The 27,589-nt window shown below is 29.5% G+C and overlaps 3 protein-coding genes across 6 annotated transcripts; 2 read left to right on the top strand and 1 right to left on the bottom strand.

Annotated features, from left to right (window-relative positions):
- The first annotated feature begins 13,924 nt into the window (after window positions 1-13,924).
- LOC114180336 (uncharacterized) lies at window positions 13,925-19,838 on the top strand. Of its 4 annotated transcripts, none has more exons than XM_028066632.2 (11): window positions 13,925-14,039; window positions 14,207-14,275; window positions 14,453-14,607; window positions 15,387-15,674; window positions 16,085-16,214; window positions 16,955-17,062; window positions 17,176-17,278; window positions 17,364-17,489; window positions 18,676-18,863; window positions 18,967-19,094; window positions 19,532-19,838. In XM_028066632.2, exons 2-10 carry the CDS (start codon window positions 14,223-14,225, stop codon window positions 19,061-19,063), a joined length of 1,248 nt encoding a protein of 415 aa, XP_027922433.1. In that variant the 5' UTR covers window positions 13,925-14,039; window positions 14,207-14,222; the 3' UTR covers window positions 19,064-19,094; window positions 19,532-19,838. The 4 variants fall into 4 exon arrangements, with proteins under 4 accessions (XP_027922433.1, XP_027922432.1, XP_027922434.1 ...); XM_028066631.2 differs by having other exon boundaries at window positions 13,973-14,116; XM_028066633.2 differs by having other exon boundaries at window positions 14,022-14,122.
- Window positions 19,839-20,390: 552 nt separating this feature from the next.
- On the bottom strand, window positions 20,391-23,809 carry SYP81 (syntaxin of plants 81). The gene is made up of 7 exons (XM_028067353.2): window positions 23,459-23,809; window positions 23,200-23,283; window positions 23,001-23,105; window positions 22,174-22,317; window positions 21,754-21,996; window positions 21,508-21,639; window positions 20,391-20,930 (listed from the first exon to the last, which is right to left on the bottom strand). The coding sequence occupies exons 1-7, from the start codon at window positions 23,534-23,536 to the stop codon at window positions 20,787-20,789; spliced, it is 930 nt and encodes a 309-aa protein (XP_027923154.1). The 5' UTR covers window positions 23,537-23,809; the 3' UTR covers window positions 20,391-20,786.
- On the top strand, window positions 23,672-27,488 carry LOC114181035 (uncharacterized). The gene is made up of 4 exons (XM_028067354.2): window positions 23,672-23,812; window positions 25,507-25,669; window positions 25,801-25,853; window positions 26,047-27,488. The coding sequence occupies exon 4, from the start codon at window positions 26,066-26,068 to the stop codon at window positions 26,975-26,977; it is 912 nt and encodes a 303-aa protein (XP_027923155.2). The 5' UTR covers window positions 23,672-23,812; window positions 25,507-25,669; window positions 25,801-25,853; window positions 26,047-26,065; the 3' UTR covers window positions 26,978-27,488.
- Window positions 27,489-27,589: the final 101 nt, after the last annotated feature.

The raw sequence follows: 27,589 nt of genomic DNA on the forward strand, positions 1-27,589 counted from the left end.
GGACAATGAATGGCTCCAAAAATAGTACTGACTTACAATAATTATTAGATCACCAACCACTATCATGCCTCTCAAAGAATCTTTTATTTAACATTTTATTTTTTAATAATATAATAATTTATAAGTTTTTTTTTAATTATAATTTGATATTTTTATTTATTTATGATTAAATATGTTTTTTTTATAAAATATTGTGTTTTAGTCCTTAAGTTAAATTATAAATTATTTTGTTAGTAAATTTTACGAAAATCATGTACAATATTATTTATAGACATGTATAACATTTTTCATACGACATACAATATTTTATATGAATTATTTTAAACAAAGTCATTGTAAATTTTGAGAGAAAGGCCGACATTTTAAAAATCATCATTATAAATTATAATATAACATTCATTTATTGAAGAAAATGTAACATGACTTTCACAATTTGTAAAGATAATAATGCACAATCTTTTCTAATAGTTTAAAGAAATGATCTTTAATTATTGTTGATAAAAATATATTTATTATTATTATTTTTAATCAGTAAAAATTGAATACGTATATACCTATAAATGGTATGTTACTTTTAACGCTACAAAAAATTGTTTTTACCCTAAACAGTATTAGAAACACATAGAACTATGTAGAGTTTTGATTTCATAGAGTGAATAAAATAAAAACATGATGAGATAGATGTCTTATTATATATTGTTTTTGTTATAGACTAAAAATATATATTAAATGAAATATCTGTTATATATTAAATTATATATTGAAATAGATAATTGTTATGAATATTATATATGTTGGTGCGATTGTTTGATTTGTTTGTGGATTTGGTTGTTGTGTTTGCATGTGGGTAACGTGGGAGGACTATTGACCAATTATACCATTTATTTTGGTATGTATGAAGAAAAAAAAAGGTGCTGCTTTAAATTTGATTTATTGTCGTAGCTAGCTTTTTCTTTTCATGTTGATGTGTGATTAATTAGTACATTTCTCATGTTTTAATTGTTTGTGATAGTTTGTTTCTTCAAAATTTGAATTATATAACCCCAAAGTTAATTTGAATAAAAAGATATATTAAATATTAAAATTAAATATGTTTTTATCCCTTACTTTTCAGTGAAAATTGAGATTAGTTAATGTTTAAATTTTCTTATCAATTTAGTCTCTCAACTTTATAAATGCGTGAATTGAGTCATTTTAATCACATATTGTTAAGTTTATTTAACGTTTCAATTATATTTCATGATAGTATTGAAGCGAAAATGTGTCAAACGGTGTAAATAATTCAAATGTTATCATGAAACACGTTTAAAACATCAAATAAACTTAACATAATTTGTTTAAAAAGACTAAATTCACACCTTTCTAAAGATAAATGACTAAATTATGCTAAAATTTATAAAAGAGTTTTAATGAAAATTATGAACCAAACAAATATTTAACCCTAAATGTTAGTATATTTGTATTCAATGTGAAGAAAAGCAACTTTTCACACTGCATTAGATATGAGTGCTTCAAATTAAGAGAGAATAAAACATCGAATGATTATATAAGAAGATGATTTTTTATTCATTTTGTTAATTACTTTTTGATATATATATATATATATATATATATATATATATATATTATAATTACATGCCAGTATAACAATATAAAATAGTTAATAATTATTTAAAATTATTATAAATATTTTGTGTTGTGCACAAACAAGATACACAGTCAAGGGTGCATGGTGCATGCCCTGGGGTTGATGGGACTACCCAACCAAGGTATCCCAGAGTACATAGTCTGGGAAGCTACGAGGATTACACATCTAGAGAATTCATCTCATATACGATTTGGTCGGCTACATGTCAACCTTGCAAGACATCATGCACTTGAATTGGTCGTCTTGCCAAGTTAATATAATCCCCCATATAAGATAAGTCTAATGTTAATTAACTCTTTATGATTAACAGGTAATTAAGTCAACAAACTCAAAGTCCGACTAGGTAAGGTTTATGAACCCTACTATAAAAGACATTCTTACGAATTACATGCTTACATGTTTACATTAACATCTGAGTCTCATATCTCATACTGACTTTGACTCATAATATTTTTTGTAGACATTTTTCCATCTGTTATTCGGACCTAAAAGACGATATTTTCTATAAATTAGGAATAGAAATCCTTAAAGTTTACTCATAAAACTTTACAGGATATAAATCCACATTATAAAAAAAAATTATATATATTCAAATAAGATCTTGTTGTATTTTTTCTTCAATATTAAAACTTTGTAGCAGTAGTATCTTACCTACATATGATATAATCAATATTATATTAATTTAAGTAATCATCTATCAAATGTCAAAATATTAACGGTAGGTTTGAATGAAAAACTAACACATATCAATAATTTGATAATTAAAAATATTCCTTACTCAATATAGATTTTATTTTACAATCTCCTATAACAGTATAATTTATGCATTTTCGATGAATATTGATAACTCTTAATTTTGTGTATAAAACTTTTATTAACTTGTTACATATTATATATTGGTTTATCTCACTTACTATATCATTATCAATTATATGTCTCATTAAAACTCATAAGTTAAATACTCATATAATGTAATTAATTATCAATATTACATACAATATTTCATATCATCTACAAATAGTCACCAAAGTTCTTAATTCGATGAACAATGATTTCGCTTAAATTACAAAACTACTCCTTCATTTAAAAATATCCTTCTAAAAAAGGTAATTATTTCATCTTACTTTTTACTTGAAAAAACAATATTTCACTTAAATAAAAATCATCTAAAAGTTTGTTATTGTATTTATTTAAACAAAACTATCATAAAAATGTAATTACACGTCAACTTGAAAATACTCCAATATATTATGATTACAACTTTTTATACTCCAACTAATTTTTATTAAACATATTTACATTAAAAACCATACTTACATCATAAAATAGAAAGAAAAAAAAACTTAACAAATTAACCCAACATTTCATAACATTAATACAATATATGTCCTTCAACATTCAACGATATCACCTTAAATACATTAAATTTCTAGTTAATTTAACGGAAACATTTACATTAATAAATTTACAACGTTAAAATACAACAACGTGGAATGCATGTTTGATCAGGTACCACTGCAAAACAGCATTGATTCCCATCACCTCCATCAACTAAAATAAAATAATGGGTTAAGTATGTTTTTAGTCCCTGAAATTTGACTCAAAATTGGAATTCGTCCCTGGTCGAAACTTTGATAAATTTTGGTCCCTAAACTTTAAAAACGAATGAATATAGTCCTTTTAACCCAATTTTGTTAACTTTTTTTTTAGGTTTCGAACGCATTTCAGAGTGAATATTAAGCCGAGAATGTGTCAAACGGCATAAACAACTCCAATATTTACTGAGAAATGCGTTTGAAACCTAAAAAAAAGTTAACAAAATTGGGTTAAAAGGACTATATTCATTCATTTTTAAAGTTTAGGGACCAAAATTTATCAAAGTTTCAACCAGGGATGAATTCCAATTTTGGGCCAAAGTTCAGGGACTAAAAACATACTTAACCCTAAAATAATTTATGAACTTTCCTTACTAATTTAGTACTCTTTAAAATCTAAAAACATCAAAGTCAAATGTTCATACTCATGGAATATTATCTCCTCAACCTATAAAACTTATAAAAATCTAAAACATTTACAAATTCATATAAAAAATTATAAAGTCACTACTAAAAAAACTCATATTTTCTTCCAATTTTGTTTTGAAATTTTTTTTGTAGGAAATATTTATAAATTTTGTTATGAAAAATAAATTTACAGGAAATTGCTGCCAATTTTTTTGCAAAATATTTTCTATAAAACACTTTTCGCAACAAATTTTGTAGAAAATACTTGCGAATTTTATAATTTTGTAGAAAATAATTACTCACGAAGGAATTAACTGCCAATTAATATTTTTAGAAAAAATAACAGAAAAAAAGTATTTTCTTACAAATTTTATTAACAAATTTACAAAAAAAATTATATATAATATGAGAATTTTTAATAGTGAACATAATTAAAAATCATAATTAATTTAGCAATAATTATCATTCTTGCTTGTTTTTTATTGAAAAAATTATAGAAATTGACTCTAAAAAATTATAAAAACCACAAGGGAGATTACAAATATACTTTAAAACTTATTAATATTTAAAAATAAATAATTAAAACTATAATTATTTGTCCAATATAATTAAAAAAAATGTTTTTATTTTCTTCTCTTAAACTAAAATAGAATGTTGGAGCTCCACTCATAACTATTGATGTTATAGATTGATTGTTAGCCCATTGAATAAATTGTATCTTCAACGTTACTGTTTAAAGTCTAGTCAATGAAAAAAAAAGTGTAAAAATTGAATTTTTACATGGAAAAAAAAAATTCAGGAAAGAAATGTCCCTACACAATATTAAATTGTGCTATGAATAAAATGATCTCTTAAAGAAAAATACTTGAAAACAAATTCATCACTTGTTTAACCCAAATAATTATAAGAGTTTCTTCCTTAAGTAAATTATAACTTCTGATCATAATCATAGTATAATAGATAGGTTTAATTTCGTTGAAATCTACTCCTATTTTTCTTAATGTTCTATTCATTTAAAAAAACAGTAGAGATTGGAAATAATCGATCAACATATTACATGAATTAAAACACTGATGTTAAAAATTAAAATAAAAAAACAAGGATGAAAATAAATGAAATGATAAGAAGCAAGAAGTAAATAAATTTCTTCAAGAAACTAAACTCTAAATATTGCTATATTTTAAAAAACATATGTTATGATCATTTAAAAGGTATGAAGTTGGTTGTTCTACTTTTATAAGGCAACTATTTGTCAGTGTTATATTCATAAAAAGTTACATGTTTGGTAATACATTTTTAGTAAAAAAAGAAATATTTTAATCATAAAATAAACTATTCATAAACTTCTCTTAATCCTTAAGTTTTTCTGTTACTTTATTAAATGGTTTTCTATTTGGTGCGTGATTATATTAAAATATCGGAAAAGTAGTACTTTAATAAGAATAAAAGAAAGTTAGATATTCGTGGAAATTAGAGAAGCAAAGTGGAGAGTGGTTGGAAGATGACGTGTGAGAAGTGAGTGATGATGTTAGGAAAATCAAGAAGATGACGTCATGCGATTGCGTGTGTGTTAAAATATATTATTCTTTGTCCATCTCTATAGGAGTAGACAATGACTGTCCCCACTCGCTCTCACTCGCATTCCAACGCGTGCACTTAATACGCGTGATATTTTTAGCATCCATTAAATTAATAATTTTACATAAATTTTAATTAAAATATATTTTTCATATATTAAAATTAGTTCATTTCGAAATTTTGGACCAATTCAGTCTTTCATCTTACAAAATATGTGAATTTAGTCCTTTTAATCAAATTTTGTTAAATTATTTGATGTTTCGTACACATCTCATAATTATATTTGAGTTATTGATATTGTCAGACACTATGAAACGCGCTTAAAATATCAAATAAACTTAACAAAATTTGATTAAAATGACTAAATTTACGTATTTTGAAAGATGAGACTAAATTGGTCCAAAATTTTGAAATAAACTAATTCCAAAATTCACTAAAAGTTAAGGAACCAAAAACATATTTAACCCCTTTAATTAATGAATATTATTATAAACAAGTATGAGAACCATTTTAAACATTCTGTCAAAATAAGGACCATCCGCAACAAACACTACGAAACTGAGGATCAAAAAGGTATTTAAGTCTATATTTATCTTCTTTTAATTATACATTATTCATGTTTTACTATTTCTAACCTATTCTTTCTATGTATAAATTTCTTTACATTGGAATATTTATCTATGTATGAGTAGGTTTGTGAAAACTAATCTTTAAATTTTTAGAATTATTCACTTATTTTATAACGTATTTATTTGAATCATTAACATAATAAACATAACGTATTTTATAACGTATTTATTTGAATCATTCACTTATTTTATAACGTATTTAGAATTATTCACTTTTTTATTTTTTTAAAAAAAATCGTGAAAATTTAGTACCTATAAATTATGAAAAAATAAATATAAAATATCATGACATCATTCTCATCTTTAAATCTTAAGATAACGGGTTTAAGACTTTATACTCATCTTAATTTCTTAACTTATAATATATAATTTATGATTGTTTAATATTTTCATGTACTATTTTTCTTTTTAAGATGTTTTGACTGTTATCTTATTGTTAAGCACACGCTTAAGAAGACAAACTCATTTAGATTTATGTGAAAGTTAATAAAATGATAGTAATGAGTTTTATCTTTAAATATTTCTGTATAGAGAAATTTATTATTTAAATATCAAATAAATATTGTTGTATTTGACAAATAGTTGTTTTTCTATATACGCGTCACAATCCCCTTCCAATATTAATAAGGACACGTAAAAATAGTCAACTCCAATTCAACCATTTTCTTTTTCGCACTTATAATGCTGATCACATATCATTATTCCTCTTTTTAATGCAAAAAAAGAAAAATCATTTAGTTAACTTTTTTGGTAAAAAATAAAATAAAAAAGATGGTGAATTACCTTAAACGTATTAAAAGTTTAATTAAATTTAAATTAAAAATAAAGTCACTCTAAAATTTTAATCCACATGTTTCTAATAAATAATTTGAATTACTTTAAACTATCACCCTATTGTATCAATTGTTTATGTGACTGTAATAATTCTCTCCAAATAAGTTAAATTCCTGTCAATATCAGCCTGTTGCATCAATTATTGGTTCACCGATTTATTGCATTTGCCAAACTTTGACTAAGAAGAAGAAAGCAAAATTAAAGAAATGTACTTCATCATTTTTTTTCTTATTATATAATTCATTTCTTAACCTTTAGGCATGAAAATGTTGGTTAGAAACAAATTCTCACAATATATATAGTTTTCTTTTTTTTTTAAATGTAAGATTGAAAATAAAAAGCAACACATTTTTTCGATCTTTAGAAAATGCATCGCTTTATAACACGTGTTACCGTTTTGTTTGAAATTTATTGAATAGGTCATTTATAAAAAATAAATAACAATTATATACTTTTAATATAACAATATAACAATATTTTTAATATTGATAAGTATTTTTAATATTTTTAATATTAAGTAACGATTTAATATTTTTAATACCTATAAGTAATTGATAAAATGTCAAAACAATATAACAATTATACGGAATAAAATAAATAAGAAAAAAATTTAAATACTCGATAAATAAAAGAAAGTAAAAAAGCTCATCTGAAAATGTTCAAATTCATAAAAAAATAAACATAATTTAAAATCGGGAAAGGGTGAGTGGCGGGTGAAGATGGTGGTTGAAGAGAAAGTTGAAATTGTTGCTTTGGATGCTTATTCAATGATTCCAAAGTGGACCCTTTAACATCATTTTCAACACATTAATAGTATAGGGAGTTCTATGATTTAAAAAATCTGAAGTTTTTTCTTCAAAACTTAGAATTAACTTATAAGTAAATTATTTTGTTGTTATATTATATATAATTAAACTAAATAGAAAAATCCGTGATAATCTTCTTACTTGTGTTTATTTTAGAGTTAAATATGTTTTTGTCATTTAACTTTAATTGAATTTTGAAATTATTTTATTTCAAAAATTTGGACCAATTTAGTCCGTAATACTTCGAAATATGTGAATTTAGTCATTTTAATTAAATTTTGTTAAGTTTATTTGATGTTTCGTACACATTTCATAATTGTATTTGAGTTGTTTATACTGTTGACACATTTTTGCTTTGATGTTAAATCAAATACTATTATGAAATACGTTTGTAATATCAAATAAACTTAACAAAATTTGATTAAAATGATTAAATTCACGTATTTCGAAAGATGAATGATGAAATTGGTCTAAAGTTTTCAAATGAATTAATTCCAAAATTCATTGAAGGTTAAGATACCAAAAACATATTTTATAATTTAGGACCAAAATTACCGTTAATCTTGAACTAAATGACATTCATATTTTATAAATAAATGTTTATGACAATAGAAAATTATTTTAACCTTTTCCAAAAATTATGAATTTTATAATTTTTCAAATTTAGAAAAAGTGAATTAATACGAAGGAGTGTATTGTTAGGTGTGGAAAGTTTTGTTTGTAGATATAGAAAATAAGAAGAAAAAAAAGTGGAAAAAAAATGTAATTGGCTAAAAAATTCCACAAAGAAAGCAAAGAGGAAGAAACACATGAGCCACGAGAGTGGACTTAAATACATGGCCATTCTCGACGTTGATTTGACCAAAAGATGTCTCAAACAATTTTCCACCGTTGGGACAACTCCAACACATCACAAAAGAGAAAAACATATATTCAACCACCAACATCAAATAAAGTACTATATCCTTCTACTTTTCATCACTTCACCACTTTAAACATTTTTTAAAGCAATCAACTTCTTCTTTATATGCATATCAGTTTTTAATTTACTTCAAAATAATAAATTTTGGAAAGAAAAAATCTAAAAAACAAAAAAGAAAATACAAAATATTTTTGGCCATGTTGCAATAATTTGCAATAATAACAAATAGAGAAAACAAGAAGTAGATGTTGGGATTTTTTAAAATGTATTAGATCATTGTCTGAATGTTTAAAATTATAAAATGATATATCAATATTAAGTTTACGAAAGGATATAATTGTCATGAAACATGATTATATATTTATAAAGAATATAATATTATTTAGTTATAAGGTTTTGTTTTCTCCTCATATAACAAAAAAGGAGCCTAAGACACTATATAGTTGGTATAGTTGGAAGATTACATACTTGTAGTTAATCTTATCATCACATAATTTCTAATAACAAATTCAGGTATGTTTTTTGCATTTTTTTTTATCATAGATTAAATTATGAATTCATTGAAAATTAACATATATTTGTGCTATGCATTTTTATCTATATGGATCACACAGCTATTATTTGTTAGAAATTTCTTCACGAGATTGAAAGAATATATTTTTGTTAATATTAAAATATTTTTTTTATATATTTAAATTCATAACAATAACATATTTTTGATATTTTTTTAGTCAATATTTTTATTTTTGTTAATTGTTTCTTAAAAGTGATATATACATTCATTCGCTATCAATATTTTTTATTTTGATGTGATAAACTTTATTTAGAAACTATAAAAGTTGAATTAATCCACAATATTACAAATTTGTTTGATTTTATTTTGGACTCCATAATTGGTTTCAATTGAAATATATATATATATATATATATATATATATATATATATATATATATATATATATATATATATGGTTTGAATGTTTTTTTATTATTGTTAAACATATTAAATTTCATCAAAGATATTGATACTTTATTTTGGGTCACATATTTGTATATGACACCTAAAGATACTATATACATATTTATAAATGAAATGTCTAATTTATAAAATAATAATATTTTTATGATGATAATAATTTATATTTTTTTCGTTGACAACTTTAGTATATGTAGTTTTGATTTGGAATGATGCAATAATAATCATATATTTATTATATTTTCAAAAATTATTATACATTTTGCTATAATCATATATTAGATATTATATTATATTATTTTCAAAAAAAATATATCAACCTATAAAATATAAAATATGTTTTGTATCCGATATACATATCTATAACTCACTACCTATGTAATAACTAAAGTTGGGTATGATAGTTTTAATTTTTATGGATTGCACCAATATTGAAAAATTCACGGATAGTTATTCATATCTTTACATCTAATTCAACCAATCCAATTATTCACACATTAACACATGGAATTTTTTTAATGATGATTTCATCTAAACAAAATCATGTATGAAATGATTGGAAGATTTACAAACATTTATTCAAATCTAGATTTCACTTAAACTTTTAAAAACATAACATTTATAAATATTTAATATAATTACACGCACCAATAAGAAGTAATGGACCAAGCAGATAAAGAAAATTACATAGAAGAGTGTATTGTATTATTAAGTTGTTTGTTGAGGGTTAACTATATGATTGCAGAATTGAATATAAATTAACATTTAACATAAATTTTAAGTTAAACAGTTGGTAAATTTAAATTAAATAACAAACAACCCCTGACCCCTTTATTTGAGACTTATTATTTGTCACTGCCATGTTTTTTTTTTTTTTTGGATATATATTCGTAATCTGCATGACGCTCTTTTCTGGGCTTGGTTTAAGTTAAATGTCTTATGAGAACAATTGCTTTTTGTACTTCATAGTTTCTTTCTGCTTCACTATGGAGGTGTTAAAAATGTTAAAAGTGCCGATACTTTGATTTTTTAGATTGCAAAATTTATGAACATGTTTTAAATTGCATAAACTAAAATATAATTAAATCTAAAATAAAATATTAAACAAAATCATCAACATCAAATAAATTTATTTCAAAATTATTAAAAAAATAATGTAGAGTAGAATTTACTCAGAAGCGGAAACTGATAATTTCAAAATACTCCTTGGAACTTCAATTAAATAGTTGATTTAGATTTAAAAGTGGTCACCGTAACTCAATTCACGAAACTCATTAAGTCTTTTGAGTTTATAGGAATATTATAGTTGTGTGTTATTATACTACATCGTGATACATGAAGAGAACATTGTGAACTTATAATTTTTTATTTTTATAATTTCACAATAACAATTTTATATTTTTTTAATTCCATATAAGAATTTTGTATTTATATAATTTTGTGATTTAACGGTTGTAACATTCTATTTAATAGTTTTTACACTACTAAATAAAATATCATATCATAATAAAACAAAACAAATAGTAGGAATTAGAGATGTCAAAAATATTCGTACCCGCGAGTATCCGTGGATAAAATCCGCAATAGGTAGGAAATGAATATTAAAAATGGATACCCGCTATCCACGGGTACGGGTATTTTTGATACCCGCATGTTAATGGGGCGGGTACGGGTATCATAGTATCCGTACCCGTGGATACCCGTACCCGTTAAACTTTAATTCACAAAAGTACCCTTATATATATATATATATATATATATATATATATATATATATATATATATATATATATATATATATATATATATATATATATATATATATATATATTAGTAAAAAATATTCTGACCTATTTATTTCTAAGCTGCATATCTGGTCTTGTCTTCTGTCTTCATTCTTCTAGCTTCACGTATTGGTACAAGTACACCTCTTGACATTCTTCTCTCTTCCTTCTTTGAAATTGGGCATATACATCAAGCCCTATATAGATTGACATTTATGGTTTGTTGTGAAATGATGTAATCAAAATAAGAATACTTGGCACGTGACAATTGAGGTTTATTATTTGATTATTTTTCAGGAATCAATTGGAGAAGGTGGACATGTTGATCAAAACACTAATTAAAGAATTTTCATTGTGTTGAACGTCATTTTATATTTATTTTTATAATTATTTGGACTTGTATGGACTTGAGTTTGTTTGAACTTTATTTAAAATTTATGACAGTGATGTATTTTATTTTATTTTATTTGAATTTATGATTAAATAATTACTTTTTAAATAATTTCGTAAATATCCGCGGGTACCCGTGGATACCCGTAGATATGAAAAAAATATACGGGTACCCGCATAACGGATACTCGACGGATATGGGTACGGATATGGGGCAGATATTTAGCTAACGGGTAGGGTATGGGGGAGCTACTACCCGTACCCTACCCGCCCCGTTGACATCCCTAGTAGGAATAAGCCAATATAGAGTATTAATACAGCCATCTGAATAACTATAGAAATACCAACTATATGTATAGTCTATACTAGGAAAGAGTTAACGGGAAGTTTCATCTGTAATCAAAACACAAAACATAGACTACTATCGAAAACCCTATCCTACTGTCTTAACTCCTATCCAAGAAGGGAGTATCTTCACCTGCATCTTTATCTGTTCACACAATAGTGATCATTGCAAGGAAAGAACCCAGACACAAAACACGCAGAAACAATAAAAAAGGGTAAGCTACTATGATTAAAAGAAACATACAATTCAATTATAAACATAATATCAATTCCATAATTCCAACAAAAATCACTTAAATTACAATAACACGGGAGAAATAAATGACACTATACTCGATCATTCGGATTATGTAAACGATATTGGACCTCTTGGTGGCTTGCACCTGTGATGGTTCCCAAACTCTGCAGAGTTTGGTCTCAAGAGGTACTCACAAGGTAAGTCCTCTTCTCGTCTAAGACTTGATCAAGTCCAAAGACTAGGACCTCCCGCTACTTGTCACGACATAATCCATTTTGCTCTACTTGAACGTGAATGATTATTGGAGTTTTAGGATACCCCCAACAGTGAATCCTCATGTCCTTACATACACTAAAAACATACCCTTTAGAATTTTCTATTGGAATTCTAGGCTACCCACATCTCTCATAATCCAATTTATACATTTAAACCACTCATGTTTGTCAAAACATCAATTCATGCATATCATTATCCCAATTCACACTTTAACATTTAAGGTATTACTTCATCCATCTCAAACAGGAAAACAAACACTCTGCTGCAGTGATTTTCGTTCAAGCTAGAAGGTCTCGCTCAGACAAAAGAGTTCCCTTGCCTAAGCGGATAATTCTCGCTTGAGTGAGAATCAAAACAGAGAGCAACCCAAGAACCGAGCAAATTCTCGCTTAGGCTAAGCTTTCTTGCTTAGACGAGATTGCCTCTCGCTCAAGCAAAACTCGCTCGCCTAGGCGACAATTCACACAGTGGAAATTCCCAATTTGTTTTCACATGCAGAGCCCATAAATTCAAACCAAACACTCCAATTCAGCACAAACAGGTGATCCAAGCATCAATCAAGCACAAATTCATGCAATCAAAGTCATCCAAATGATTTCTATATGAAATTCAAGAAAATCAGTTAGCTCCTCTTACCTTTCTACTAATGTTAAGCTTGGTGAAATCAACCTCAAGTAGTAAGGGTAGAAACCTCAATTCAACCTAAGAAATTACATCACCAGGACACAGGAAGAGAATGAACCTATGATTAATCCCATAACAAAGATAGAATTTCAAATTCAAAGCAAAACGGAAACCAAACATAAGAGGATTGACTTACTTGAGGAAGGAAGCTGGGAGTGAAATCAACAGGGAGCTCTGCAGGAGTTTCTTCTCCAAAATCTGATTGCAAAAGAAGGAGAAGGATTAGAGTTATAGAAAGAATAGAGAGGTAACTGTCTGGAAGAGAAACCGAGAAAAAATTTGTGTGAGTGAAAAGTGTTTTGTTTGAGTGTGGAGTTGGCTGGTATACTTAGATCAAAGATTAGAAGAGAAGGATTTGACAACAATTATATAAATTTATCATTTTATTATTTTATGATTTATAATTCCATAATTTCATAATTGTATAATTTTATAATAAAATATTAAAATAAAATGTGAGAAAAACTTAAATATAATATAGCAATCATATCAATAGAAATTTAATTAAAAAATATAAATTTATTAACTACTCGATCAAAAATATAATTCAAATATAAATCTATAAAACATCAATTAAAAATAAAGACTTAAAATATAATTATACCATTACATTTTTATAATTAAACCATTTAATTTTTTATGATGGGTATTTGGATCCGAACCTGGAATATTGGGTTCCACTAATGAAACGAAAAAGCCCAACAGAAACTGGGTTCACTACATCTTATCCATACGATTGTGAACTAACATCCTTTGATGAAGATCAACGGTTATGATTTCGGATGCATATTTGAAGTCTGATTTACTATATACATTATGATCCGTGGACTTTTATCCAACGGTTACAATTAACTCACCGGTGAATTCGTTAAATTCTCGACTGCAGAAAATCTGGGTTCAGCGGACACTGCTGCGAATCACATTCAGTACTCTTTTTCTTTCATTCTCTATTATTTTGTCGCAAACACCCTTGTTCCAATTCCAATTGAAAACCCTTGACATTGTAATTGTACTTTAGGTTACCCTTTTATCTGTATTTCATAAAGTAAAACCCTTATTCCTTTTTTCTTATTATTAGTATTGTTATTTTCAGGTTGAGTTTGCCCAAAATGCCAGACGTTCAGACCCTTGTCAATGATTTTGTGAACAAGCTTAAGAAACGGTAATTTCTTACTCCTCTGATACTTTTTTGAGTTCAATAATGGTGCAGTAGGAGCCATCATGTGACTTCCGAGGTTTATGAACTGTTTTTGTGATTTTCTGTGTGCGAGTTTGATTTATTATTTATATATTGTTTATTTGTGATTTCTTATTTATTTATTTTGCTGAGTGATGCTAGTAAAATTGAAGGTTCTCAGGCCACAGCAAAGCTCACAGCAGAGTTGCTCCGGTCTGTGATATCACAGCAGCGGGTGCCACACACAAACCAGGCCACAGCTCTGATTCATGCAGTAAGGGCTGTAGGGGAGCAGCTTATTGCTGCCAATCCTGTTGGTATGTTAAGATCATTGTTTTTTATAGTGTATTTATAACTATAAATATGCATGTTAGAGACATAATATATATATAAGTGGGAACAACCTTATTCAATAAACTAGACTTTTAGTTGAATTAGTCTCAGATCCAAATACTAAGATTGGATATCCTAAATGGTTGTTATTAGGCCGCTTGCAGATGTCCAATTCTGCAGAATTGACATTTTATATGTCTAGTCATTGGTGCGAGAGGAGTGGTTGGAGATCCTACATTCTCTAGTCATATGATAAATAGTGTAAGTGGGACGTATCACTCATTCCATAAACTAGCTTTTGAGATTGAGTCAGATGCTAACCCAAATTCTATGGATGTACTTTGTATTGATGGTGCATACTCATTAGGTAGATGCTAGGCCCAATAGAAGATCAAAGAAGCAAAACCATCTGAAGGATTTGGATTGACGGTGCATGACTCATTAAGTGTCAGTAGAGAAGTTTGTTACAGCTGTCAATTACCTTTTATTTCATTTTGCATGTTGCAAATACCTTTTCCTGTTGCTACCATGGTGGAGAGCCAATGACTGGCCATTGTAATTAGTTTAAATACCACCACCATGAATGGAAGAAGGTGGTGAAAAATCAAATTTGTTTTATATTTAGGCAAAGGAGCTTGCCCTCAAATTCAAGCAAATGTATTTGTGCCCCTATCAGTCTCATGCAGAAGTCTATTGTGATCTGGCAAATTTTAAGATTGATTTATTGTTTGCCTTTCATGACATGTACTGTATGTGGTTGCAGAGCTAGCCGTGGGAAATATTGTGAGGCGTGTTCTGCACATTATAAGGGAAGAGGATCTTTCCCTTGCAACAGCTGCTATGGCTGGTTTGGGGGTATCAGCTGAAAGTGACGATGAAGATGATGAGGTGCGAGACGAAAATCCTGTTTTATCTGCTGCTGCTGTAGCAGCCGCTGCTAGAAGTACACTACGTCCGCCGTCACTACAAACACTTCTAGAGGATACATCTGATTCAGCTGCCGCTCCCCACACATCTTCCTCCGGGGGTGAATCTGACGGGAGAAGTAGATGTGAGGATGACACTTGACTATTGAGATTTTTATAACTTTTATAATATTTTCAAGATATTTTCTTTTTGCTTCTTAATAAAAAAAGGGTTTTGGTCATTCATGGTTAAATGCAATAAAGTGGTCATTTTTTTATTTCTTCCTTTTGAATGCAAAAATCCATGCTAGACTAAAGATTTTGTTTTTTTTGATGATTTTGGCTGATGCGTAAAATATTCTCATTTTCTCAATTTTTTTAACGATATTAGAATACTTGATTGGCTTTTTGCTGTCTATTTATTTTGTTGATCCCTGCGAATAATTTTTAATACTGTTTCCTTCTTGCGTGACATTTCATGATGAAATATTTGTTGTTGTTTTGGTGTTTAGTTGCATGTCTTTTTGTTTGAGTTTTTTGTTTTCCTTTTCTGCAGCTATTGATAAAGGTTCAAGAGTTCGGAAGTTGAAGCATGATGTCATTGAAGCAGTTAATGAACTTATTCAAGACATATCTACTTGCTATGAACAAATAGCTGAGCAGGCAGTGGAGCACATTCACCACAAGTGTGTTTCCCATGAAAATAGTCTAAATATATATTGTTTATGTTTAGATACTTTAAAGTACTTGTCTGAAAACATATTATACATGCTTTACAAAATCGGAATTGTTCTGTGACTCTGAATAACTTGCATCGAAACTTTTATATATTTACAGACCATGTTTTGAGTGGACAATGTTCCAGTAGTCTTGCTAATTTTATTCGGGAGCAATCCCAAGTCTTGTTCTGGTTTAAATGGGTATTTGTATAAATGGTTCCGACATCCAAGAGTTATTCTCTTAATGGAGCATTGAAAGATTTTGTTTCCTTAGTCGACTATTCTTTATCAAGCCTTAACATCGAACAGTACATTATATTTATTTCTAGATGTTCTGATGAATAATCACAAACTAAACCGTTAGTTGTTATTTATAACCATTGTATTACAGGCAGTGCCCATGTTAGGTGTCCAACTATATAGGAAGGTTCCAACTAACTCTTTTATGTTATTATTCATATGATCGAGTTTATCAAACACTTGTTAAAATAACCCCTTCTTAATCTACACTACTGGTCCATACGTTTTCCTTATATTTTTTATTTATTTTTGGATATTCTTGGTATCTTAAAATAACCAAGGCAATGGTTCTTCTTTTGATTTGAGCTATCATGTCTTGATATTAGGATTCGTTTTCTTGTTTAGATAGAGTAAAGTCTTGTATTGTTTTTCCTTATCTCCTCCACTGACACTTGCATATTTTTCAGTGAGGTAATTTTAACGCTAGGCAGCTCCAAAACAGTTTTGGAATTTCTTTATGCTGCGAAGGAAAAGCAAAGATCATTTAAGGTCTTTGTTGCTGAAGGTGCCCCAAGGTTAGTAGTAGTGGCTATCCAACATTTGCATGGAATGATCGTGACTTACTATCAATAAAGTTGTTTAAATATTCCATTAGACCATTTTTAATGTCGACTGTGTGTGCAATCAGATATCAAGGACATATCCTTGCAAAAGAATTGGCTTCCAGAGGCTTACAAACCACAGTAATTTCTGATTCTGCCGTTTTTGCATTGATTTCCCGAGTGAACATGGTATGTGAAAATCCTGGCATAAATTTTGGAATCAATTAAGACTCCTGTACTGAAGTTAAGTTGATTTGAACGTGCCATTTTATAGGTTATAGTTGGAGCTCATGCTGTCATGGCTAATGGTGGAGTTATTGCCCCAGTTGGGTTAAATATGGTTGCACTTGCAGCTCAAAGGCATGCTGTTCCATTTGTGGTACTTGCTGGGAGTCACAAGGTGAGTTCTTAACATGTAATATCTCTGTGCCCTCGCATCTGGCATGTTCTTAGGAAACAAGAATTCTTATGACTTCTGATGTTTCTATAATTTACTTCCTGTTGTGTTTAATTTGTAAAGAGGACGACAGGTTATTGTGAAATTCATGGGTGAGGCATAGAATATGAATTATTTTTTGCACATATGGACTCGAGAATTAGTTGTTAATGGATTGGATAATACATACAGCCTATACATTTATAAATTTGAATATCAGAATAAAAAGATACATAATCAATGTAGTATTTTGAATTTGTTTCACTGAAGTTTCAAAATGAATATCTAAACAATTCTTCTGAACCAAATATCAGGCAAAAAAAGTATAATAGTTCAAGTAAAAATTTATATGGATCCACGACACTAGTTTTATCTTTTGCATCTTTTTGTTCTTTAACCCAAAATGGATGATAGAAATAGTTTACGAGCTATGAATAGTCAATCCATAATGTTCAATTACATGTTAGTCCATGTTTAGGCTATTTAGACAACGTATTAGTCATCAGCAGGGTATTGAGGAAGAGATGAATACAAATTGGGGTTTGGGAATGTATTTATATAAATGCAAAATATTCAAAATATACATCAAAACGAAATAGCTTGTAATTTTTTTAGCCATTAATTTAAAATAATGTTACTGAATTTTTTATTCTGATGAGGTGTAAATTCTAATGTATAAAATGGACCTTAATTATTCCATTTCAACTAGTTTCGAGAAGTTATCTAAAAAAAAATTGCATTATTTGAAAATGAAGGTACTGAGCGCCAATCAAAGTCAAGTCTAGATATCTTAAACTCTTGACCTAGTGATGTGGGGTTTGTAGAGATTTGCAATTCTGAAAATTTGAAAATAATTTATATGATGATAATAATGAATTAGTTTTCTCCATTAATATTACTAATTATGTACTATACCCCCAATGCTTCCCATTAATTGTTTTTAGGGAAACTTCGATAATATTACTGATATTAAGTTCAAAGTCCGAAGTTGTGATAATATCAGTAATAATGTACTATACCCCCATGCTTTCCATTAATTTGTTTTAAGGAAACTTTGATGCCATTTAAAAAATAGTTTGTGATCTCCCTCATCATCTCAGTTACCAAATCGTTTTGTCATTTGCTGAAAATTGCTATATTTTGTTTACAGTTGTGTCCTTTGTATCCACACAATCCTGAAGTCCTACTGAATGAACTGAGATCCCCATCTGAGCTACTTGACTTTGGGGAATTCTCAGATTGCATGGATTCTGCAAGCGGTGCTGGGTCTCTTCATGTTGTCAATCCAACCTTTGATTATGTGCCGCCAAAATTCGTTAGTCTATTTATTACTGACACGTAAGTTAGATCCAAATTGATTGGAAAAACCTCCTTTTCTTTGCCATTGGAAAATCAGTTTCCTTTTCTGCACTCACCTGACTGGAAATAAATTACTTCTCAGGGGAGGGCACAACCCGTCATATATGTACCGACTCATAGCTGATTACTATTCAGCTGATGATTTGGTGGTGAAACGAAGACCTATTACAGGGAGTTGAGTTCAGCTACCCCAAATTTTGTCCTATAAGTGTAAGTAAGCAATTCAATATTTATGTATGTACTTCTGTTTGTTATTCTTTGTGTCTCTGTCACTGTTGTATTTGGTTGGGAGGGCTGGTGAAACAACTGTGTAATTTCTGAAACAAAAAGTTATTTATTATACATAGAAGTTGAATTTGGATTTTCTACTGAATTTTTAGTACCTGTCACGGTGGAAGGACAATATAAAAAACCCATTAGAGGTTGGTGTTTCACAATAACCAATATTGTGATAGACTAATATACTATCAGGCTTATGGAGATTGGAAACATTAATTGTTATCTTTAGTTTATTTTTATTGAATTTAAAAATACCCGTATAGTGAATATTGTTAAACCATCAAAGATTTTTGAAGCAACATTTGTAATAGTTTTTTCTGTTTTAAAGGAAACTTCTATTCAATGACATTTGGGTGGTCCATTTTCAGGTTGTAGGTGTTCTGTGATGAACCATGAGTTAGAGACATGCTCACATTTGTGCAGTTGAAAATGAACCTCGTTTAATTCTGAGAACTGAGTTGGAAAAATTGTATGCCATGGAAATGATATGGAAAATGCCGAGTGAAATTACGTTTTTGTGGTTGTTGACTTCGTCAATAAAAAAAAAACTTGTTTTAGTTTCCTGTATAACAATAGCCCCCCATTTTTATCTCTTGTACATCTTTGTTTCCTCCTCAAGAAATGATAATTCTATTTTTGGCCTTATATATTCAAACATATACTTTAGTTTTCTAATTGTTATTTGAAAATATGGTTATGATGGTGACATCTATTTGTTATTTGAACAATTGAAAATCCTAGATTTTTGAGAAAATAAAGTCAGAGGATGGTTTGCCATAAACGTAAAACAATAGTTTTCATATATATTGAATGTTCTTTATGTTCATTTTTGTGAAGTGTAATAATCTCTAACTATTTTAACATGATACATGGTGATTTTTGTCTTGGTCAATATATGATACATTGAGCCGTTTTAATATCAAAATAATTATCATTTGTCTTCTTTTTTTTGTTAATGGGTCCAAGAAATTGTAGTTTCTTCAATTAACAGTAAGACTTTTAATTAAAATTATCTTTAAGGAAACAGTTATAAATAAACAATCTCCCCCATCTTATTAGGAAGTATATGGAGTATAACGAACGATAGTCATTATATTGATGTAGTTTCTACAGTAGTATGGAGATTTAATTTAATTCATATCTTTTCATATGTCAAGCAACGACACTTTCTGCAAGTACCAAAATCTGTAATCTTTAATAATTGATATTGAAACTCCAATCTCATAATTAATTGATAATAAAAATATTTCATTGCAGAAGATATAATGACAAAGGCAACGCCTGGTACATAACAGGTTCAGTTAAGAATTCTTTAAGATTTCCGACAGACCTGATTGATTCAAACGAAAAGAAACAATTTTTTATCCCTTCTCTTTCCTTTTATCCCTCCAAATTTACAAACGAAATAAAATATTTTGATTCTCTCCCCTCCTACAAAACAGTAGGGGAGGTCCTCCTTTTGTAATTCCCTTCATAAATTGATCACTAAAATTCTTTCTCCAATAACCAAATACATCGCATCTAGAAAAAGATTCCTTCCTAGGGGTAAAAACAGATATTGACAGCAACAGAGGCCAAGTTTCTATAAGAAGATACACTGTGCTAGCAGAAAACCAAATGCATTTAACTATACCAATCAAGAAAGAGGATTGAAAAAGTAAGCACAAATAGAAACAGTAAAAGAAATGTCCTGCTGCTGCTATTCCGCTGAATGGCTTGTGAGAGTTCTTTGTTACCGAGCTCAACATTCTTAGTCGCTTCAACAGCCTGTAAAAGCCAGCAGAAGCACGATTATATTTCTTAGAAATTGGAAATGCAACTATTTTTAGGCAGAATAAACAAATTTCAAGCACTGTGATGCACTACAATCTGGAAACCTGTGAAAATTATTATACCTTAGCGATATTAATTAAAACACAGAATGTGGATATTAGAATTATTAGGTGTATAAGATATTGACTACTTATTGTAATTACGGAACTTTTAGTTTTCTTGGGGTTCTTGCTTATTGGGGGTTATTTTTAATAAATTTATTTCAAGAGTTTAGTCCCTTATTATTATCGGGGTAACAAGCGGGATTTGCATACTATCAAGATAGCTGATTTCTAAGATTTGCAGAATTAAGCCTTGAATTTGATTTGAATCAAGCATACCAATCCTATTTTTATATATGTGACCTATTTCCATCCCTGTTCTACACTAATTCCAGTTTCACATTACTTGGCTATACTTGGAAGGTGGGTTAATGACAGGGGGTGGGCAGTATAGACATGATAGATGGCAGCCTTCATGTGTTCCCAAAAAACAAGAAAACAGGAGGGTAGAATATGATATGTTATATAACCTGCTCATAAAGATGCTCAATTTGCTGAGATTGTTGCAAAACATGAGTAGACATGAGGTGATTTAGTGCAGACATTTCCACCATCTTAGTTTCAGTTTCTTGAACTGTATCGAGAAGATTAGTCAATTCCACCTACAGGAAAAGAAACAATGGCAAAGGGTTAGTCACGAGAATCTAAAAATCTTCAATTAAACAAACGACAGAATAAGACCTACATAAATTCATAAATAAATTGATTTTTATTACCTGCAGGGCACGTGTTTCATCGTCCAAGAGTTGTTGCTGGACTCTTAAAGGCTCAGCACGTAACTCTTCAGGTTCTCTGAGCTCCATGGTATCTGGTTTTGAGGTTTCTGCAGAATCTTTTCTGGTTACACGGTTAAGTTTTCTCCGTGGTATTGCTTTATTAATAGCATCCTGGAAGCGTACAGCTCTTAGCTGATCAAACTGTGCAGTGACTGTATGGAGTCTCTCACTTAAAATTAGAACCTAAAATTGGACCCAAGTAAACATTAGTATACAAAAAAGTAAATAGCCATATTCATGAACTTGTTAGTATTCAGATAACATTATCAAGCATACACTCTGCATAAGGGATCATACAACTGCTCAACCCACATACGTAACTAATAGCAGAAAAAATCAACAAGCACAAGATGTCCTCACCACCCCATGTTTGTGGGCAATCATGTCGGCATTAGATTTTGTAGTCGCAATGCCAAGCCAACCTTTGGAAGTTTCTTCTTCTTGATTTATACTATTCTTAAGAATATCAATTTGTTCCTGGCATGTTTTAATAAAAGTACTAACCTGCACCGAATTCATTACAAGATTATAGTAAGTGATAAGCAAAACTGACGCTATACGATTAAGAGATATCAATGCTTTTTGACCCAAAAATACAGAGAAGGCTAATAAAAATTATATACGCAGGTAAAGGCCAAATTGCTTGGCAGGCTTAAAATAAGTTCTATCTATATATTGTTGTGAGCCGTGAACATTGAAGGAATGGTGTGAACAGCAAATACAAAAAAAAAAACAGCCTTTGAAAATTCAACTATGAGAGAACCAATGTGATTTAATAATGATAGTGCTAGCAGTGAAAAAAATAAAATTAATACCAGCCTAAGATGGGACCATAAACGAATAACACGTTAGCCCCAAACATATATATCTTAATCTCTTCTATCACTCGCTTCTTGATCAATTTCTTGCTATTGGTAATTTCTCTTTCTATTGGCTGTTTCTTCCCCTAGACGACATGTATAAAGGAACAGACTTCACGGACCAAATCGCAAGGCTGCCTAAGTAAACTAACTCATGTCTTATAATGTACAACACAGTGCTGAGAAAGCTCTAAATCATCCAATGCCAGCCAACAAGCATGGAATCATGCCCAAGGAGAAACACCATACTTTTGCCAATAAGTACTACGATTTTCCAATCATCAAACAAGACACCAGAATACTCTTAAAACTAGAATCCCAGCTTACTTCATGCTCGATGCTATCTCTTTCCTTTTCTGTGGTGCGATGCAGATCCGTATAGTCCTTTCTATGCTTGGACAAAAACTGATCCAGCTCTCCAATACTCTCCAGCTAAAAACAAAGACCAAGAAAAAATGTCACATCACATAAAATTAGCACAGCACATAACTACAGACATGAATAAACTTTTGAAAGCCGAGTCTACCGTCTTCAATGCGGCTTTGGAAAATGGAGACCTTTGCGGCGGTTTATGGATAATGAAAGATGCCATAATTGACGCTACTTTAGCCTGCCAAACAAATTCATCAGTGAGATTAGAAACCATTCAATGCTCAAACCAATAACCAATTACAATCAACACGTGTTCATAAACCCTATTCAGCCAAACCCAAACGTGACATTTCCACACACTAGAAAAATTAAGGATTTGAATTATGAAGATCGCAAAATTGTGAACAAGGAACCTCGTCGTAGCCCAAAGAGTGAGCGGTGTGGCGCACGGCATCTTTGAAATCCTCGGTTCTGTCCCTCGCTTTTACCATCTCTCAATTGCGATCAATGGGAATTCAGAAAGGAGCAAAGGAACCGAGATATCGTGCGACGCGATATGATGATACAATACGATTGAATGAGTTTCAATTTCAAATTTGGAAGGATTGTATGGTGCAGTTGTGCTGCTTGGAAGTGTGAAATACAGGTAAATGGGTCGGAGAAGAACGCTGAAGGAAGCTCTGAGAAACCTAAACAAAGGGAAGAAGAGGAAGAAGAAGACCAAGACGAAGCTTTGATGAGATCTAAACGACTCGTTTCACTCCATGGTAAAATTCTTTCCTCTTCTTTTCAATATTTTTATCCAATCACACACTATTTTAGAATCTACCTTTTAAAATAATTTTAATCACTAAAAATAAAAATTATTTGGATAAGACTATTCTGTTGATTTTTTTTTTTTTGCTTATATAGTCAATTTGACTAGCTTGAATAAATATTTTTAGAACTGATATTTTTTTTCTAAAAATTATTTATTTAAAAAATAAATAGATTTTTTAATTAAATAAGAAGATTATTTTGTCTTTAATACAAATTCATTATATATTTGAATGAGTTCATATTTTTTCAGTGACCTTATTCATTCCGATGAATTTTTAGTTTGAGCAACTTAGGATGTTTTGAACCAATTTGAGCTGATAATAAAAGAGTGTATTAGACTCTACATTTTCTATCTATTTCTTACTTTTTAGACATTTAATAGGAACATTACCTTATAACAATAGTACTAGGAAATCTCTGTTAATAAACTATAATAATTATAAAATGAAGTAGTAGTAGAAATTAAGTTTCATATTACCTCTCCACTCAGTAAAATTGAAAAAAGGTTTCTTATTTTGAAAATTTAAATATAACTAAATTGTAATTCCATGAACTTTAATCATTTAAAAGTATTGTGATCTTTAAACTTAACAATATTTGTAGTGAATATAACTTGGTAATAATTATAAAAATAATAATATAAAAATAAAAATATTAAAAAAATTTGACTGTCCTTCTTTAATATATTTAATTTTTTTAGACAAAATTTTAATATTAATTAAATTCAAGTTTCATTAAGGATTTCAGTTACAGTTCTGTAAATGTAACCTTCCTTTTCGCAAATCTTAAAGCTGAGTCATCAACAAAAGAAAACCAGAAAAACAAAGAAAACCAGAAAATCAGAGAAAACCAGAAAAAAGAGAGAGAGAAAAGAAGAAAGAAGGAATTTGTATTGACTGGACCCACCAAATTGTTTTCCTTTTTCTCATTTTCTATGATTTCATCTAAAAGGTTAGAAAATAACTACACATGTTTATTACACTTTCTTTTCTACTCACTAACGTTACAAAGTAGCTGAAGTTTCAATCTTTAAAGAAAACCAAATTAATTAACACTCACAGTTTTTAATAAAATATTAATGACTTTTTAATTTATTTCAAAATGAATTACATAGATGCTTATATTTACATTAATAACTAAAAAAAAATCAATTTACTTCTTAAAAACAAAGCAGAATTCAGTACTTGATATAAACTATGAAAATGTCTTAATGGCATGTGTTGGAAATTGTCTATTTCGATTTTGTTTAAAATGAAACCTTAAAATCCTCATGAACTATGTCAATGTAGAAGACATAACTAATTTTACATGATTTTGTTATATGTTTCAATGATTTGAAAAGATGTGAGTTCAAGTGAATTGTGAAAAGGTGAAGAGAGAGTGTTGGTTGGGTGAGAGAAAGAGAAACAAGTTTTTTTGAGCATCATTGTCCAGTCAAATTCAACATCAGTTACTTTCCATACTGTCATCACACGCTGCTTGTTTGGTTTCCTTGTTGTATCCACGAGAAACAAAAATCACAACTTCCAAACAAAAATATAAAATAGAGTCATTAGTAAGTTACTTTTGGTTTCCTTAGACTTTCAAACGCTGCTTATTTATTACAACATTTGTTTCTACGTCCCCTTCACTTCCTCTCCAGACTGCACAGTAAATGCTTTCTGCAGAAAACGGCATGAATCTCAATATCTGGTTTGAAGCAGTTTCTGTGTGCTTGTGTGCTTCCTTGAGTTAAAGCCTCTGCATGCAACTCTGGTCACTCCATCAGTGATAACTTTTTTACCAGAGATTAAAAGATCAAAAGGGTATGTGAGTTCACCTTGGTATCTGTAATTCAGTGTCTGACAAAGGTTTTTACGTTTTTTTTTTTTTTTTTGTTTTCCTTATCATTTTTCACTCAGAAATGTTCATTTTTTCTTTACCCCTTTTAATGCAGGACTTATATGTTGTTGGGGTTTGAATGCTTTGGAGCTCTTATAGTTGATACAAGTAAGGGTGATGATTCATAGTGTTATTTTGTGACTTTTGGCTTTTCTACTCAAATTTCTTGATGATTCTGCTGTTTGATATTTTCTTTGCTTTTTGCATTTTGCTTCTGGTTTAGAACACTGCTAATAGTGATTTTACTATACTTGAATAGTATTGTTATCTTTGGTGAAGGATATTTGTTAAAAAATGTCAGGAATTCCAAGCAAAAGGAAATGGAATGTAAGAGAGGAAAAGAGAAGGTTCCAGGCAAAGAAAAAAACGTAAAAACAGTAAGGAAAATTAGAATTGTGTACACTGACCCTGATGCTACAGATTACTCAAGTGAAGAAGAAGAAGAAGATGATAAGTTGTTGAGCAATGGGTATGAGTTAAGTGGTTGTTGCTCCAAGAGGGTTGTGAAGGAAATCTTGGTTCCATGCATGCAAAGCAAGTTACAAGAAGAGAATTCTTCAGAAGATGTAAACAGTGAAAAGATGAAAGCAAGTGCAATCCATTTTTCAAGTAGGAGGATGAGGAAACCATCAAGCATGTACAAAGGTGTTCAACGTAGGAAATGGGGGAAATATGTGGCAGAAATTAGAGATCCTATTCAAGGGTTGAGAGTGTGGCTTGGTACATTTGATACTGAACAAGAAGCTGCTATGGCTTATGAGAGAAAGAAGAATGAGTTTGAAAGCTCGAGAAAAAGGGATGATGCAGTGGCTTTTGACAGTTCCAAAGAAGTGTTGTTTCATGCATCTCCATCATCAGTGCTTGATGTCTGCTGCACTACAAAAGCTTCACTAGATGTTAGTGACCCGAATGATTCAGTCAAAGAAAAGTTCAATGTGGAAAAGGTTGGTGAAGATGTGGAACCAGTTAACAGTGAAGATAATTCAACACAACTTTTGCTGGAGGAGCCAGTTATGGAATCATTGTTTGGTTGTGATGGTTTCTATTTGGATGAAGCAGAGAAAAGGGGAATTTTGCTTGATAATGAGTTTTATAATTTCTTGGACAATGACATCAAAGGTGGTTTTATGTGGAATGTGGAACATGGAGAAGCCACTGTTCTTCCCCCTGTGGACAGTGCTTTTGATGAGTTAGCTTGGATTGATGAAACTCTAGATTGGGAAAGCTCATAAAATTTTTTAATCACTTGTTTGGACCAGTTTTTACATTAGTTTTTTCTGAAACAAAAAATTCTTCGTAAGTCAAAAATATTATGCATAACTTACAGTTAACAATTTAGATAGCTGAAAATATTATAGCAGAAGTTTATGCAGAAACTCGTTTAAATAGGTTACTGGCTGCAGTTATTATAGAGTATATAGGCTAACAAAATGAGTTTTAGCATATTGCATTTTAACTGTTGAGACTTGAGGCTTTATTTCCATTGTGAAGAACTTTGCTGCAGATTGGAGAAACCGTTTTTGTAGTTTTTCAATTTTGTTAAGAAACTAAATCTGTTTCATATTTTCTTCAGTGTGTCTTCATGTCTTTGATCTTTTTCCTTCTTGCTTATTATATCCACTTTGAAAAGACATTGCTCCCGAGTGTGTACTTTATTTGGTTTTGGCTACTGTTATTGCATGGAAAATCAAAACAAAAAGAGAATGCCAAAGTAAAGTTAAAAGCAAAAGCATTACAATCACAGAATAAATGTTCCCCGCATGAAAATTTTTAGCAACTATTTTCCCTTAAGGCATAAGCACAAAAAACTAATTCAGCATGGATCATTTGAAAATATCCTTGTT

Source organism: Vigna unguiculata, chromosome 4 (genome assembly GCF_037176805.1).
Source record: "Vigna unguiculata cultivar grain cowpea cultivar isolate G323 ecotype 2 chromosome 4, ASM3717680v1, whole genome shotgun sequence".
NCBI lineage: Eukaryota > Viridiplantae > Streptophyta > Magnoliopsida > Fabales > Fabaceae > Vigna > Vigna unguiculata.

Excerpts from the sequence above, each read along its gene's own strand:
- LOC114180336 (XM_028066632.2), top strand. The coding sequence starts at position 14,223 with ATGCCAGACGTTCAGACCCTTGTCAATGATTTTGTGAACAAGCTTAAG. Across the intron at positions 14,608-15,386 it reads TATTGCTGCCAATCCTGTTG|AGCTAGCCGTGGGAAATATT; the intron begins GTATGTTAAGAT and ends ATGTGGTTGCAG. Across the intron at positions 17,490-18,675 it reads TACTTGCTGGGAGTCACAAG|TTGTGTCCTTTGTATCCACA; the intron begins GTGAGTTCTTAA and ends TTTTGTTTACAG.
- SYP81 (XM_028067353.2), bottom strand. The coding sequence starts at position 23,536 with ATGGTAAAAGCGAGGGACAGAACCGAGGATTTCAAAGATGCCGTGCGC. Across the intron at positions 21,997-22,173 it reads TTGCCCACAAACATGGGGTG|GTTCTAATTTTAAGTGAGAG; the intron begins GTGAGGACATCT and ends GTCCAATTTTAG. Across the intron at positions 21,640-21,753 it reads ATGAAACACGTGCCCTGCAG|GTGGAATTGACTAATCTTCT; the intron begins GTAATAAAAATC and ends CTTTTCCTGTAG.
- LOC114181035 (XM_028067354.2), top strand. The coding sequence starts at position 26,066 with ATGGAATGTAAGAGAGGAAAAGAGAAGGTTCCAGGCAAAGAAAAAAAC.